The 16,813-nt window shown below is 51.2% G+C and overlaps 1 protein-coding gene across 5 annotated transcripts in view; it reads left to right on the top strand.

Moving 5' to 3' along the window:
* Positions 1-16,813, top strand: part of NPAS2 (neuronal PAS domain protein 2) — a 180,841-nt gene that overhangs the window by 146,147 nt on the left and 17,881 nt on the right. For 4 of the 5 annotated variants that reach the window (XM_079941231.1, XM_079941229.1, XM_079941232.1 and 1 more), the window contains 8 exons: positions 2,431-2,549; positions 3,295-3,377; positions 4,096-4,202; positions 7,009-7,156; positions 9,724-9,808; positions 12,881-13,022; positions 13,555-13,655; positions 16,338-16,427. In XM_079941231.1, coding sequence (XP_079797357.1) covers positions 2,431-2,549; positions 3,295-3,377; positions 4,096-4,202; positions 7,009-7,156; positions 9,724-9,808; positions 12,881-13,022; positions 13,555-13,655; positions 16,338-16,427 — 875 coding nt within the window. The remainder of the gene's footprint in view (positions 1-2,430; positions 2,550-3,294; positions 3,378-4,095; positions 4,203-7,008; positions 7,157-9,723; positions 9,809-12,880; positions 13,023-13,554; positions 13,656-16,337; positions 16,428-16,813) is intronic. The other variant, XM_079941233.1, reaches the window with a different exon arrangement.

Raw genomic sequence — 16,813 nt, 5'->3', positions numbered from 1 at the left:
CTTAAATCGAAACAACTAATTAAATCCTTAATTAATGTTTTTAAACCACCTCGGGATAAGAAGTGCCAGAGAAGTTACTCTAAGTATTCCCTATTACCAGGAGGTCCCGGGGCACAGCCTGCTCTCGTTGACTCTAGAATTTGTGAGACGGCTTCTGCTGAGAGGACAAGTCATTTCAGGTGCAACTGGCCAAAGGTTGAAAGTGTCCTCCTCCCCCTGGTTTTCCCCCAAGGTTTTCCCCTTGCCCTCTGTTACAGCTTTCAGCTTTGATTCACATTCGCCTTTGATCAGGCCTTCATCTGCTTCAGGTTTTGTGGTGGGAGAAGTTTGTTCAGAAGGAATTTGCTCAGTTCCAGGCCCCTCTGTAACAGATCTGGCTTATCAAGTGCAGACTCCAGGCGATCTTGAAATTTCCCTCCTGGGAAATTTCCATCTCTAAAGCCTTCGAAGTTATAAAAGGACTCTGGTAAAACCACCTTGGGAGACACCCAGGCCAATGGCAAGGTCTGCAAAACACCCACTTAATTTCCACCATCTGAGGCTCTGCCCCTTGAAGAGGTGGTCGGAGGCCGGTGTTCCCAACCTTGTCCCCCTCGCTGTAAATCGCCGAGGAAGGCGCTTACTGACAGCACGTGAATTTAGCAGCCGAAAGGATCAAACCAGCTCATGGTTTAGAGACAGATTAAAGAGACTTTCTCTTAAATGCCTGGGAAGTCCTCAGATGTTCACTTGGAAGGTCTTGCTATCCTGAAAGAGAATTTTATTAGGTTGTTTTCTGGCGGGAGATGTCTGATAGATTTTAAATGTCTTTTTATTATGCAGATGTTCACATCTGCAGGCCCTTCCCTTTTGTGGATTTATTTTCCCTTCTCTTGATGACTTCCTTGGCTCACCCTACAAATTGTGGAGGCCAACAACGGACAGATGTAAACTCTCTCAGGCCCACGATTTTTTATTTTACCCACTTTATATTCATGTTTGGAAACCTTTATTAGTATTTATGTGAATGCCTTCAGAGACTATGTTTGGTAAAAGGAATTTATTCATGTTAGTGAGTAGAAGACCACTATAGATAGAAGACCCATTATAGATAGAATCACTTAGAAACCTGTAAACGTGGAAAACAAAGGATTCCCGGAAAGCCAAAATCCAAAGAGAGTCGCTCAGATTTCATTTTAGAACGCAGTTAGTTTTCTGACGCTTCCTATGTTCTCAGATTGGAAAACATAACTCTTTCTTAATCTACAAGTTCAGAAATGTACAAGATATAATCAAATACATTTTAAAAAGAAAGAGGTGGTATAGTTTATCTCGAATAATTATCCTCAACCCTGGCTGCACGTTAGTAAATCTGGGGGGCTTTGAAAAGTGCGGGTACCTGGGCTTTACCCCGAGTTTCTGAATTAGCTGACCTGGGATGGGGGCAATCATGTAGAAGGTTCTGGGGAATCTGGAGAGAATTCAGTGAGTTTTCTCATATTGAACAGGGCTCTTCTTCCCACCTAGCAAACTCCACCTAAAATAGCAGAATTTGTCTCTGGCCTGGAAGGTAAAGCAGTTTTTCACAGGCACCGTGAAGACAGGTATTCGGCTCCCAGGTCTCTGGGGGCCTGGTCTCAGCATCATGGTAGGCAGGAGCCCAGAAGAGCCCCCTCTTGGGAGTCCCAAGACCTGGGTGGAGGCCCGGCTGCATCATTTCCACTCTGAGTCACCTCAGTTAATATGCACAAGCTTCCTGGACCTCTCAGCATCCTCATTTGTAGAATAAGGGAAGTCACACCTTCCCGGACTTGTAAGAATGCATAAGACACAGCGAGCAGGTTTTGTCACCTGTGCAGGGAGTTTTCTCGTGGACACTGCATACCTGTTGGGGCCACCCTGAGTCCTGAGTGCATCTCCTCAGTGAAGCCGCTGCATCAGCATGGGCTCCTGGGGGTGGGTAGATGGGGGGTTTCAGGACAGAAGCCCTTGAATCCCAAGTGGGCCGCTCCAGGGCCAGGGGCAGAGGTGGGGTCACCGTGTGTCAAGACCTACTTCCATCAGTATCAGAAACACCGCCTGACGGTGCAGCTTATCCTTTAGGACACTGGCTGACGTGCGCACCCAGGCCCTGCTGCAGCGTGGGGCCGGCTGCTCAGGTGGCAGAGAATTTTTCCCGGCACAGTAACCGCCGTGGCTGCAGGACTGTGGCGGGGGGGCGGGGGGCAGAGCACTGTGTTGCTCACTCGAATTCCAGCTCTGTTTGGCCTCGTGCGAGTTGCTTCCCCGTCTGAGCCTCGGTTTCCTGTGCAGGGGGGATGAGAGTAGCACCTAGGTCCCCGAGTTGTGAAAATGAGGCAGTTGATGGACCTGAGGCCTCTCAGTTAGTGCCCGGTGGGGCTTGGCTCTGCACCAGCCGGGGCTGACCTGTGTCTCTTCCCCTCTGCCCAGCGCCCAGCCCCTCCTGTAACGGCTTTGACAGCGCCCTTTCGAGGCCCTGCCGAATGCCCCTGGGAAAGGAGGTCTGCTTCATTGCCACCGTTCGCCTGGCAACACCGCAATTCTTAAAGGCAAGTACCCGGAGAGGATTTATCATGCGGAGCGAGTACCACTGAGTCACACTGAGTGCTGGGTAATTCATTGTCTTTCTGGGAAAGAATAAGATTTCGATGAGCTCGTCACCGACTCTGAGAACGTTAAATGTCTGATTTCTGTACGGTGGCAGCCCCGCAAGCTCTTTCCCCGAACTTTGGTGGCCTGCGAGCCATTTTGTTGGAAGGCAGCATGAATTGCTGGTCATCCTGCAGAGATGCTCTTCTAGAACTCTGTAAGCCTCCCTACCCTTCACATCCATGTTGACACCACTCAGGGCAGGCGGAGGTAAAAACTGAGTCAAATCGAGGGCTGGCCTGTGGTCTCTCATCTGTGATTGCTTTCGCATCAGAATTTAACGTCATGAACTCAACATGAATTGCATGAATTCAGCATTGCAGATTCACCGTTGCATGAATGTTGAGTTAAATCAGTCATTCAAATTCAGATGAAAAGCCATTTTCCACATGTTTACCACACGTCTAGATAATAGGAAGGGAGTGGTGTGACATTTTGGTTCTTAGGTATTTTTCCGCAGCTTGTGAAATAAATTTAGCATCATCTAATACCAAAATTAGCTACAGATGCGGAGTTGCAGTCCAAGACAACTTGGAGACTTGCTCTAAACGATTTTAACTTCTGTTGCCGACCGCGCATTCTTGAACTAACCGGCGGGGGGAGCATCTGGCACCCCGAGTAATAGCTTTCTCCCTCTTAATACAGGAAATGTGCATCGTTGACAAACCTTTAGAGGAATTCACTTCAAGACATAGCTTGGAATGGAAATTTTTATTTCTGGATCACAGGTTTGTGAAAAGAAAAACATTTGGGTTGGGTGCTTTGCGAGGGCTTGTTTCCATGAGCCAGGCTCTCCTTGGGGGAGGAAAGTCAGGCCTGGTCTCTGCAAGAAGGGCTCTCTGGCAGTGGGGAAAGTGCTTCCCAGCAGGGGGCAGGAGGTTTCCGTCCATTGCATTTGCCCCCTCTGAGGATATGTCCTGGGTTTGGGTCAGAGCATCTCAGGAGAGCCAGGCGTCACAGCCTGGGACATCTTCGGGATACCCTCACCCGCCACCCGACTCGGGACCCTCTCCAGCTCCCATCAGGCAGGACCAGATGTGAAGGAAACTCTCATCTTATTTCTTTCACCACCCTTCTGTCCCTTTAACCCAATCTTCTTACTTTCTTTCGTGACATTTTTCACAGTTTAAGAACAAGAAATCTCCCCTTCCCACCCTTTGATTTTCTATTACACTTTGAGGTTGGGCTGAGCCAATCTATAGCTGTTTTTAATTATTCAGTAGTGACCACATTTATGATTATCGGGGCCAGGTCAGGCCAAGGGAACCGAGTGTCTAAATGCCAAAAAAATTTTGAGCACTTTGGAAAACACAGCCTCTCTGGTTTTGACCATTGCAAAATTATTTTCCTGCTCTTATTCTCGGGAAATGAGGCCCCCAGGTTGATCATTACGCAAGCCCTGCGGTACTTCCTCTCTGATGAATGACCCCCCACTGTGCTCGGCAGAGCTCCTCCCATCATAGGATACCTGCCTTTTGAAGTTCTGGGAACCTCGGGCTATGACTACTACCACGTGGACGATCTGGAACTCCTGGCCAGGTGCCACCAGCACCGTGAGTACCTCACACCAGCCCTGGCCAAAGCCCCCCCCACCCCACGCTCTCTTCCCGGAGCCCTGACAGCAGGACTCTTAGGCTTTGGAAGTCAACTTAGTACTTGGTTTCTTCTGAGGTGGAGGGCTTGGTCTTCTCTGAGATGATCTAGGAGTAGGTGGAGGTCCCTATCCGGATCCCCCCGTGTTTTGCGTTCACCCGGAATTGACTTTGGTCTGTCTGCTTCCACCTCCAGCCCCTTCCCAGCACCCCTGACATATGCAGGCTCTTTGATCTTAAGAAACTAAGGTGATGCTGGTCCGTGTTTTTTTCTAAGTTACGCAGTAACGTTTCAAAGACAAAATACCGAATTCACTTAACTCTTCTTTAGTCAGCAGACATGTGTGGGTCACAAGCAACAGGTCAGATACTGAGCGAGGCCCACAACAGAAAGATGACCAGAATCCCCTTGCTGCCCTGCAGGAGGAAGGTTTGATGGAAAAGCAGTGACTTGACGGGATGTTGGTGTCTGGAAGGGGCTGTGCACAGGGTATCGAGGGGCTCAGGGGAGGGTCCCTCACCCCGCTGGGGGACGGGGTCAGGGAAGGCGCTGTGCCACAGACCGGGGGAACACACTGGCGGAGGGATGGGGGGCGAGGCTCATGGTGTGACGGAGGGGAAACCACAAGCACATCTGGGTTCTCACTTAGCAAGAGGGGTCGAGAATTCACCGTTTAAAGCCGTATTTTTGGCGCCAGGTTCTACCTTTGAGTAGGAGCATTTGTAGTAATACTGACCTACGGTTCCTGCTACACGGCTTGACCACCAGCACTGCATTTCGCAGGATGCCCGTCTGTCCGACCCATCGTAATCTCGTTGACTCGAGCACAGGCGTGAATTCCATCAGGAACCGCTCCTAGGTGTTAATAAGCCTCACCTTTAACACGTTAACCCCTTGCTTCTCAAAGGTGGTCCTCGAGCAGAGCGCGGGTGTCAGAAGGAGTTTGTTAGACGTATAGATCCTCAGGTTCCCCGCCGCCAGGCCTATGGAATCAGAGCATCCGTTTTAACAGGATCCCCTAGCGCTCCGGGGGCCCGTGAAATGTGAGAAGCACGGCTACTTCAAGCCGCTAGCCGCTTCTGACTCTTCCAAGGGAGAAAGGCCACCCTGGGTGTAGAACTACCTTTAGCGTCTGAAGGAGCGGGCAAGACACTCTCAGTTTGTTGGGCCTCTACCCTGACCCGCCCCGCCTTTTGAAGTTCCCTCCTTTTTTTTTAAGCTTTAGAACGTTTGATTAACAATTATGATGATCAGGCCTTTTAAAATGACCTCAAGATATTAGTCTCCTAGGAAACAGAACAAAGGTTTTTGATAAGGACAAACTGTCCATTGAAGAGGTTTTTCTAGACCCCCTGGAAGACAGTAAACAGTATGATTCCTGTAAAGTATCAGGAAAGTGTTTTCTGAGTACTCTGGGGTATATTTTAGGCAGTCAAAAAAGTCCCTCCTCCTTTTGTGTTGAGGAGAGGCTGACGGCATCTTGAGTTTATAATCCAGTTGGATCTTCCTGTGAGTAACTTAGTTGTCTACCTGAGTCTCCAGCTGTCCCCTTAGCAATGTGTTGGTACAATCATGTCTCAGGCTCAAAGAATTTATTGCAAATATTATTTTATTGGTAGATTCAGTGCCTCCTTTTCACTTGTCTCCTAGTTGGTTTTCTCTTGATCGTTTGCATGAATAGGAGCTAAATTCCAGGCACTGAGGCAATAAAACCCATCGGCTCTGCATAGCACGGGGAGATCAGCGCAGTGCTTTGCCACCACCTAGAGGGGTGCGATAGGGAGGGTGGGAGGGAGACGCAAGAGGGAGGAGATATGGGAACATATGTATAACTGATTCACTTTGTTATAAAGCAGGAACTAACACACCATTGTAAAGCAATTATACTCCAATAAAGATGTTAAAAAAAAAAAAATACCCAACTGCTGGGACTTCCCTGGTGGCGCAGTGGAGAAGACTCCACGCTCCCAATGCAGGGGACCCGGGTTCGATCCCTGGGCAGGGAACTAGATCCCACGTGCACGCCGCAACTAAGAGTTCCCATGCCGCAACTAAGGAGCCCGCCTGCCGCAACTAAGACCTGGTGCGACCAAATAAATAAATAAAAATAAAGCCCAACTGCTCCTCTTCCTGGGACCCGTGGCCCAGCTTTCTGCCCTGCCCAGGCTTAAACCAGCAGCATCCGTGTGTGCTGGGCGCCCCCAGGGAAGCCAGAAGAGACTTAACCGTAGGGGCTCCACGCAGCCCTGCACGGTGGAGCCGCGGTGGAAGGCACCTGTGGCCGATTCTCTATTTAGAACCGCGTAGAAGGAGGATGCACAGCAGACTGGCAGCCGCAGGATCTGTCCAGAGGCTGCTGGCTGGCATGTCTATTTTCAGTCTAGTTCTCCCAGCGTCTGAATTGTCTTTCCCACGCTGGGCTCCCGCAGCTCCAAAGACGGCTCCACCTGCAGCAGGAGGATGAGCCCCAGGAAAGCCAGGGCCTCTCTTTAATTAAATTCCAGTTGGAGAATCTGCCCTGATTTAAGGCTCTCTTAAGCCTTTGAGCATTTGGGAAAGCAGACGAATCATTCCTCCGTCGTTTCAGAATATTCGTTACCATTTACCGTGACCTCGATAATGACTTAAAATCCATCACAACTGGGGAAGTGACCAATGTGTGGCGCTGTCTTTTTGAAAGCTGGTGTTTTTAACAGTAACTTTGGGGCCAAAGGACCATTTTCGTCCTAACGTTGGTGATATGCAGACTCCACCTTCTGTTCACAGTGATGCAGTTCGGCAAAGGGAAGTCGTGTTGCTACCGGTTTCTGACGAAAGGGCAGCAGTGGATTTGGCTGCAGACTCACTACTACATCACCTACCACCAGTGGAACTCCAAGCCCGAGTTCATCGTGTGCACGCACTCAGTGGTCAGGTGCGGGCAGGGGGCTGGGAGGGTGGGCCAGGCCCGCGGCAGCTCCGTCAGAGCCCCATCATCCTCAGTGGACCCCGTTTCTGGGGAGTGAGCTCCGGGCTTGAATTCTTCAGCGGGGCCTGGGCCGTGCTCTGCAGTGAACAGGATAGTCCGCAGAGTTCAGATCCCTTCCGGCTCCACACCCAGCCCTGTGCTCCCAGGGCTGAGGCTTCCTCCCAGCATCCCGTCAGGCCCCTCTGAAAGCCTCATTGAGCTCTTCCAGGCGGCCAGGATGTTCCTTAGTAAGTTACTGCTTCAGTGACCTACTTACATATTTTCCCCTCATCTCCATCCGGCCCCCAGCCTTCCCTTGTTGCTGTTTGGAGAAGAAGATTAAAATTTTGCCTCTAAATAACTCAGAGACATAGTCCCCTTTTTGAACACTTTAAAAAACCCCTGCTGGCAACCGAGGCAGGGTTGGTACCAGAGCCAGGCTGCCAGTGGGAGAGGGTTCCTGGCGGTCCTGTGGCCTCGGGGGCACCCCCAGCCCAGCGTGGGTGGGCGGGGCTTCCAAGGGAGGCAGCACACCGGGATTCCCTGGACGTGGCCGTGCGGGTCACAGTCCCTCCCAAAGGTAAAGGAGAGGTGCTATTTGGGGGTTTCCCAACTATACAAATTTTAAGAACATAAATCGGTTTTAAACTGGTCTAGAGGAGAGCATTGGAGGAGAGCAAAGAAAGAAGGACTGCATTTTGTATATGTACCTAACAGATAGATGATAGATAACAGATGATAGGTGGAGACATACATACCTACTGCGTTATGTACATAAGAGGTGGATGATTGATAGCAGGTAATGGGTAGGTAGGTAGGTGGAGAGATGGATGGATGGATAATAGATAAATAGATAATGGATGGATGGATGGCTAGATACATAGATAATAGATGGATAGATAACAGATGATGGATGGATAATAGATGGATAGATAGGTAGATAATAGATACATGGATAGATAATAGATGATGGGTGGGTGGATAGATAATAGATGGATGGATGATGGATGGATGGATAATAGATGATGGATGGATAGATGGATAGATAATGGATAGACAGGTAGATAGATAATAGATACGTGAATAGATGGATAATAGATACGTGAATAGATGGATAATAGATACGTGAATAGATGGATAATAGATGATGGATGGATGGATAGATGGATGGATGGATAGATGATGGATGGATAATAGATGATGGATGGATAATAGATGATGGATGGATGGATAGATGGATGGATGGATAATAGATGATGGATGGGTGGATAGATGATGGATGGATAATAGATGATGGATGGATAATAGATGATGGATGGATAATAGATGATGGATGGATGGATAGATGGATGGATGGATAATAGATGATGGGTGGGTGGATAGATGATGGATGGATAATAGATGATGGATGGATAATAGATGATGGATGGATGGATAGATGGATGGATAGATAATAGATGATGATAGATGGATGGATGGATATAGGTAGGTAGATAGATAATGGATGGATAGACACCATACACACACACACACACACACACACACAAGCACAAGTAAATCCCTCATCTTTAGTAAGTGGGGAAGGAGGAGAGATAAGAAACACAGGTATTTCTTGGCCAGGGGCCGTGATCATCACATTGCGCACCCACTCTCAGGGACCTGACCGTGGCCTCCCAGCCTACCCTGGGCACGTCAGCAGCCAGTGGTTTCTGATTCCACGGCCAGTCCCCCGTCTCCGCCTGGGCCTTTGCCAGAGGACCCCTGTGCCCCCAGGGGAGGTGGGCATCATCAGCTCCTTCCTCCTCAGATCTGACCTGGACCCTGTTCTTCCTCTGCATCTTCTATCTCCCAGATCCCAGATTTTCAGAGAAAGTAGGGAGTGACCTATTGAGTAAACGAGGTCACAAGCATTCTATAGGCCCAAGACCCCTCGCCCAGCCTGCGTCTCCACACACGAGGCAGAAGCCACAGCTGAGTCACTCAGCCATCCCCACGTTGAACTGATTTACCCGCGCTATTCAAAAAGTGGGTCCATAGACTAATCGACAGTCTGGGTCTGGTTAGTTCTAGGTTTGGTCGAAAGAAAGCTTCCGGCAGTTTCATAGTCTGTTATTACTAAAAAAAAAAAAACTTATGTGTCACTTCCTCCTATGCAAAGTCCAAACTGAGTAGGTCTTAAGAAAGTCTTCTAATTATTTGAAGGCTGAGGCTCATTCTGTAGAGGAAAGTAGGTTTCTAAAGGCAATTATGTTTGGGGGTTTCGGGCTGAGGGTAGAGATCAGTAAAGGAGAAGGAAATAAAAACATCCTGGAAAGGGAGATAATTCTGAATGTCCCAGTGGAAGTAATTGCAGTGGAATTAAGGCCCAGAAAGAAACTCCATCCTCAGACGAGTAACAGGGCTAACCTCCTTGCCGGTGGCTGTTCTGGGAGGGGTATTACACCGGGAACCTGGACCTGTCACACTAGCCCTCTTCGCTGGTGTCGTCCTGGAATATACCCCCTCCAGCTGTGGTCTCTTGATTTCCTGAGCAGTTACGCGGAGGTCCGGGTGGAAAGAAGGCAAGAGCTGGCCCTGGAGGACCCACTTCTGGAGACCGTCCACCCTTCGGCACTGAAGGTATTCTGATGCCCAGCAGAGGGTAAAGGCAAAGTGTGGCTAAGTAGAATCTTCCGTGAGTTGTGATCATACAAACGGTCATACTAAACATGGCGGGTCGTATTTATTGAGCTCTTGCTATGTTCCCAGTACTGTTCAATGTAATTTTGGGGTATTTGCCTATTTGCCCCTTGTGAGGTTCCTGTGAGGTGGGCACTGTTACTGTCCTTCTTCAGGTGAGACAGCAGCACACAGAGGATGTAGCTAACGTACCCCAAGCCACCGAGTCTGGGAACTCACAGAGCTGTGCGAGAAACAGCCTCTGGACTCAGAGCAGGGCTGGGCACTTGCCAGCCTTAGAGAATGGCCATGCAGGCACACCTCAGAGATGCTGTGGGTTCCAGACCACCGCAGTAAAGCGAAGGTCGCAATAAAGCGAGTCACACACATTTTTTTCTTGGTTTCCCAGTGCATATAAAAGATCTGTTCACACTCTACTGTAGCCTATTAAGTGTGCAATGGTATTAGGTTTTTTTAAATTGTACCTACCTTAATTTAAAAATACTTCATTGCTGAAAAAGTACTAAGTATCATCTGACAAGGCAGGGTTGCCACAAACCTTCCATTTGTACAAAATCGTGCTCCCTGCGAAGCGTGATAAAGTGGAACGTGATAAACGAGGTCTGCCTGTAGCACGTCCGCTTGGTGTGTGTCCCACGGGTGAAAAGTTGGGGGTTACTCCGTCATCCCATCGAGGCAGGGAATAGTCTGTGTGCCCTGCCCTCCTCTTAGCCTAAGGCTGATACTCTGCCTACAAAAGAGCGTCCCACAAGCACGCTGCCCCTCGCACACCCTCGTGGCTTCACTGGCAGGGTACTTCCCATTTCTGTGTCTGGGGCTCTGAGCTGACAGCCTTGTTGGAGCCAGCTTTGCATCAGGGAGCTCCGAGAGGTGCTGGAGAGGTATTTCTCTTTCCAAAGCCCAGACCTCCTTCCTCGCCCAGCCTGAACCCCCTGGGCCCTCTGGCCAGGCTGCCCCCGTCTCTGCTCCTGGCGTGTCAGACACCTGGAAGGGAACTTGGAAGTAGACGAGAGCTCTTTCTCAAAGGTCATTCTTCAAGCAAACACAAATGTTGGGAGAAAAAGAGAGAAAGCAAGAAAGGGAGTGTTGTATTTCATCAAAGCTAAGAAGCCATCAGTTGTAAGGTCTACCATTATTTTATCTCGACTGAGAAAGAGAAGATGCTGCCAATCTGTGCAGTCAGGATTTCTTATCATTAGTCGAAGGACACATCCCAATTTCAGATGTGTCAAAACGTGAGAGGGAAAGGACCTCATAGAACTGATGAGACAGGGTTCACGTTCCAGGCTGCCCGTGACCTAGAATCCAGTCTCTGGCCGGAAACTGACGCAGCAGCAGTGGTCCAACAAAAGCATCTCTGATCCATTGAGAACTCAGTTGGGAAGAGGGAGAAATCCCCTTTCAAGACCAGACAGCAGTCGCATCTTTGCTGAGCCTCCCCTGCTGGCGGGCTACGTGGTGACGTGTTGTACGGTGATTCATAACCAGCTCACTGATGAGACACCCCTGTCATCGTTCATGGATGTGTTACCCGGCTCTGTCCATTCATGCATCGTGTATCACGTCCAGGGGTGGAGTTAAGCTGTTAATAGGCAGGTGTTAGACACACCATACGCCACAGCTGAAGATCGGGCCGAGTGTGTATCGTCCAGTCGGAAATGGATTATTGAGCTTTCCAATCCTTTGGGCATATTAGAGCCCAACGGAACTTCTCATCGACCTGCACTTACGTATAAGCACACAATCTCAGGCTGCCAGGTTAAGAAGCCCCTTTTAAAGGAAAAGCTCCAGGACCGTGCTTTTCAAACTCTCAGCGGTAAGGGACCATTTGGTTTTTTAATTTCAAACCTGTCACTGACGCAGGCTTTTTTAAAATGCAAATTCCCCTGCTTGGATGGGCTGTGGCTACATCAAACGGCTACAAAAGCTTCTCAGCTCCTGCTCTCACCTCCTGTACTTACTTCTCTGCTGACCAGGAGCGTACAATTCGCCAACGGCCACGGGACCCCACTCTGAGGGGTGTGATCTGGGAGACACTGACCAAGCAACAGGACCTCAAAATGAACACTTAGCACCGCAAACCCAGGCACGTCCTGTGCTTCTGTTTTGCACAAAGCCCCGTAGGTCTCGTAGCAATCATTTCAGCCGCACTCGGGCACACGCGGTGTCCACGCTCACTGGAGCCACGACTCAAAATATAGAACAGCCATGTAGCGTCACACACGGAGATTTAAGAACTGAGACCAGGAGACGTCAAGCAGCCCAGGAATCTCATCATCCTTCTGAGACCAGGTAGAAGCCTAGCCCAGGAGAGTAAGCATTACGTTCCTTCTTTAGCTTGAACATCATTATGATCCCTGTTTTCTTAGGCTTATGACACCTACACCAATGCAGGACGGCGTTGCAAAGTCACAGCTGCTTTCTCACCCTTCTGTGCTCAAGGCAGAGGCATCCGGGGGGCCCAGCATCAGTTGGGATCCAGGGGTCAAGAATTGGAGACCATTGGCCCTTTGCCTGTTCTCCACTCGGGGACCCTGAGGTTGCAGAGGAAGTGCAGTGGGGAGATAGTGTCCAGAAGCGTCCAAAGGCGTTCGTTTCATAGGAGTATTAATAATCCAGTACCGCCACCAACCTTATGTCTAGACCCGGCCCCTCCGCCTGCTTCTGGGAAAGCCAAGATTCTGAGCATGAGGTGACAGTTTTAAGGAAAAAACAAAATGCCGAATCCCTTATGAAAATCTAAACTATCAAACTACAAGGCGACAAAGTATAATAAACACTGCTTACAGGCTACCAGCCTCTCGAAGATGCTAGATTACATCTTTGTATAAATAGTCCACCCGAATGTGTTTGGAATTATCTCCAAACCGTTATAGTATTTCTCTCCATACCCTTCAAAGTTTCCTAAATATTTAGAGAACAACTGAAGTCACCTAATTCATTGCCGTGATCTCGATGCTGAAATGTGGAACTCTGTGTGCGTGCGTGCGTGCCTGTGTGTGTGTGTTTCAGCACAAGGGCTCCAGCCTGGAAGCTCAGCAGCACTTTAATGCGCTCGACGTGGGCACCTCGGGCCTTAACACCAGCCACTCACCATCGGCGTCCTCAAGAAGTTCCCACAAATCCTCGCGCACGGCTGTGTCCGAACCCACCTGTGAGTGTGACACCGCGGAGGGAAGGGGTGGGCGCCTGTTGGGCTGGGGTGGTGGTGGGTATACAGAGAGTCCCACGAGGGACCCCCGAACTTGAGGAGAAGCAGGGCAGTCCGTGGTCTGAAGCAGAAGTTGCCATTCGGTTGCCGTGCCTTCCCTTCTATCCCGCTGGTCTCTTCCCCCCCCACCCCCCGCCCCGCCCCGGCTCCACACTCCGGTTCCTCCACTGGCACACGCAGCCGACATAAAGCAGGCGACGTGCAGACCCGGTGAGGGGTGTGATCAGGCAGCTGGCTGGACCATGTGGTGGACATAGAGCTCGTGGATGCTCTGCTGTCATCCACCTGCTCCCAGGTGATGCTGGAGGCGGGCAGAGCCTCCGTGGTTCTCAAAACCACCTCCACTTCCGCTGGGCTTCCTTTATCAGATTCCAGCCAGGCCCGTGTTGCGTGCACACCGTGGTCCCTGTTCCCCTCTTTTGATAAGGAAGCTGTTAAGCGTGTGCAAGTCTGAAAGGTGACGTGTTTCTTGCAGCTACTCCAGGCAAGCTGAGGGCAGAGGCCGGCACCACGGCTTTGCCAAGATCGGCTCAAGAGCTCCCCGTGCTAGGGCTCAGCCAGGCAGCCACGATGCCGGTACGTGAGTGACCCCAAACTTCTCACCCAGCCTGTGCTACGGCATTGCAGGGGCCTGCAGGGCCACAGGACCGCGTGCTGCATCTTCGCAGAGAACCAGCTGTACTTAGAGATTGCTGGTGGCAAGTGGGGGTGGGAAGTTAAGATGTTTAATTGGGAGCAAATTTGAAACATTTTTATTCCAAAATTAACATGGATGTATATCCATAGAATTCAAAATCCAAAAGAGTTTTAAAGATAAAGTTCAAAACTTCAAATTTGGGGTTACACCCCCAGAGCCTCTGGGGGTACGTGATTAGGACCCTCCTATTTTAGATCCCATTTCACTCCAGTGCAAATGTCTGAGAAGCTTGATGTCAACAAGAAGGTCCCCCTGCATATATCAGGCAGTGTCCCTCATATATGCCAGGCCTTTCCAGAACATCAGGGAACGTATGGCCTCCTAGAAAGCACGCTGGCTGGATGCAAGGTCACTGATGTACCTACCACACTCCCGTTCTCCATCACCATGGAACAAACCACACCAAACTCAGTGGCATAAAGCAACAGTCATGGGGCTTCCCTGGTGGCACAGTGGTTAAGAATCCACCTGCCAGTGCAGGGGACACGGGTTCGAGCCCTGGTCTGGGAAGATCCCACATGCCGCGGAGCAACTAAGCCCGTGCGCCACAACTACTGAGCGTGCGTTCTAGAGCCCGTGAGCCACAACTACCGAGCCTGCGTGCCGCAACTACTGAAGCCTGTGTGCCTAGAGCCCGTGCTCCGCAACAAGAGAAGCCACCGCAATGAGAAGCCCGCGCACTGCAAAGAAGACTAGTCCCTGCTCGCTGCAACTAGAGAAAGCCCGCGCGCAGCAACAAAGACCCAACGCAGCTAAAAATAAATAAGTTAAAAAACACGAAAAAAAAGAAAGCAACAGTCATTTTCCACGTTCATGGATTCTGGGTCAGGAAGTCAGAAAAGGCACAGTGGGAGTGACTCCTCTTTGCCGCCTGGTGTCGGAAGCCTCCCCGATCAGGGCCGGGAGGTCCACACCCCTGATGTGTCTGCATCCCCGACTGATGGCTGGGCCCAGCTCAGAGCATGCTCTATTGACTTGGTGGACCTCTCCATGCCATCCTCCCGGCATGCTCCTGGGTTCCAAGAGGAAATATCTGGAGAGGGACTTCCATGAGAGCCAGGCGGAACTGCGTGGCTTTCTGTGACCTTGCCTTAGAAGTCCCACAAGGGCTTCCCTGGTGGCGCAGTGGTTGAGAGTCCGCCTGCCGATGCAGGGGACACGAGTTTGTGCCCCGGTCCGGGAGGATCCCCCATGCCGCGGAGCGGCTGGGCCCGTGAGCCATGGCCGCTGAGCCTGCGCGTCCGGAGCCTGTGCCCCACAACGGGAGAGGCCACAACAGTGAGAGGCCCGTGTACTACAGAAGTCCCACAATGTCACCTCTGCCATCCCTCTCGGGCAAAGCAGTCCCAAGCTCACCCACAGAGAGGGACACAGACCTCGCTCTCAATGGGAAAGGTGTCCCCAGATTTTAGGGGCCACATCCACGTAGTGGCTAAGTACCTCCCACTCATCCCTCGCTGACCTTTTTCAAGATGGGAGTGAAGTGTCCCCTTCCTTCTTGCTGTCCCCATGGAAATTATGCCCACCCTGCTGAAAAGCTTGGGCAACGTGTTTCATTTTCAAGCAGAACATGACAAAGACCGCCTTCTTTGTCCCCAGCCACCTTTTGATGAGCTTGTGAGCTATGATGGCCGCTCTTCTGATGTTGGCTGTCCATGCAACCCTCTCTGCCTCTGTTGGTGACAGTTCTGTCCCAGCTCTGCAAGGGAACAAAGCTGGGAGAGCCAGAGCCAGTCCCTGGGCTTCTCACTCAGAACAGGTCTCCTGCTGCCTCTGCTTCTGATCTTGTTCTGGGGACAGCTTTCCGGCTTTTTGTAGTCCCCAGGGCCTGGGGCAGCTTTGGGATAACCTCAGAAGAAGCTTTTTTCTTTTCTTTTTAAAGCTCTCAAGAGCCTCGTGAGGCTGACGGTTGCATTTCTTGTTTCCACACGTTGTCCCACCCCACCCCTGCTCCTCTGCCCACCTGAGCGATCAGGGCACAGAGGCTGGGACGCCGCTGACCTTGCAGGACTCTCTCCACCAGATTGCAGGCAGAGTCTGGCGAAACTGCAGCCGCATTCGCTGCCTGGGCGGGTCAGCGGGTAGAGACGTGCAGGGGCCTGTCCATCTGCATTAGTGTTGAGCAGGAGGGCCAAGGTGTTGTCTTTCTGCTGGACAACACCGCTAAGAAAGTATTGATCTGGGAAAAGAGCGACCAAATCCGCCAAGAACGGAGCCTAGAACAGGAGGCGAGGCAGGGTGGGGTGGAGATGCCCAGCTCCGGCCGGCGGCAGCGGCTCTGCAGAGCACACCGTGATGGAAGGCATCGGGCCCGAGTGCCCCCAGTACCCCCCACCCTTCACCAACCACGTGTCACCGCTGACTCTGTGCCCTGCAAGGGCAGCAACCTGTGACCCCACCTTTCCCGGGGAACATATGCCTTCCAGAAGTAAGCCGTCCACTCTAGGGCAGAAGGGCCTCCCTGAGGCCAGAGAACCCAGCTGGCTGAGGGACGGCACCCGGCCCTTTCTGTAGCGGCCCAGAAGCTGCATTTGACAGCAAGGCCCCTCTCCTTTCCCCAGGCTCCCCTGCCCGCCCCGGCGTCCTGTGACGTCACACAGCAGCTCCTGCCTCAGGCCATCTTGCAAAGCCCACCTGCCCCCGTGACACAGGTGAGTCTGGGACTCAGGGCAGGGGAAACTCGGGGCAGCACTTCCCCGAGACGGGATGCTGGGGTCCTCTGGAGGGTGTGGGTGCGGGTGCACTGGTGCTGACCTACAGGCTCCACACCAAGGCCCCCCGGACGGGACTGTTTCTCCCCACGTGCAGGTGGGGCGTGTGGAGCTGTGAACGCTGCCCCTCCCCCGGCCTCATCTCCATCCGTCCTCCCACTGATCTTCTCTGGCGTCTGTTTCTCAATCCTTTTAGCGATCTTTCTTCATCTCTCGGCCACTTTTCCGTGTTCCTCTCATTTTTCACGACTCCTAATCGGTCACGGTATTTTAGAAAAGGTCTGAAGGAAGCCAAATGTTACAGGAAGACTTTGCAAGGATTTAAA

This window comes from Stenella coeruleoalba (assembly GCF_951394435.1).
Source record: "Stenella coeruleoalba genome assembly, chromosome: 13".
Classification (NCBI taxonomy): Eukaryota; Metazoa; Chordata; class Mammalia; order Artiodactyla; family Delphinidae; genus Stenella; species Stenella coeruleoalba.
This window is presented reverse-complemented; position numbering and strand designations above follow the sequence as displayed.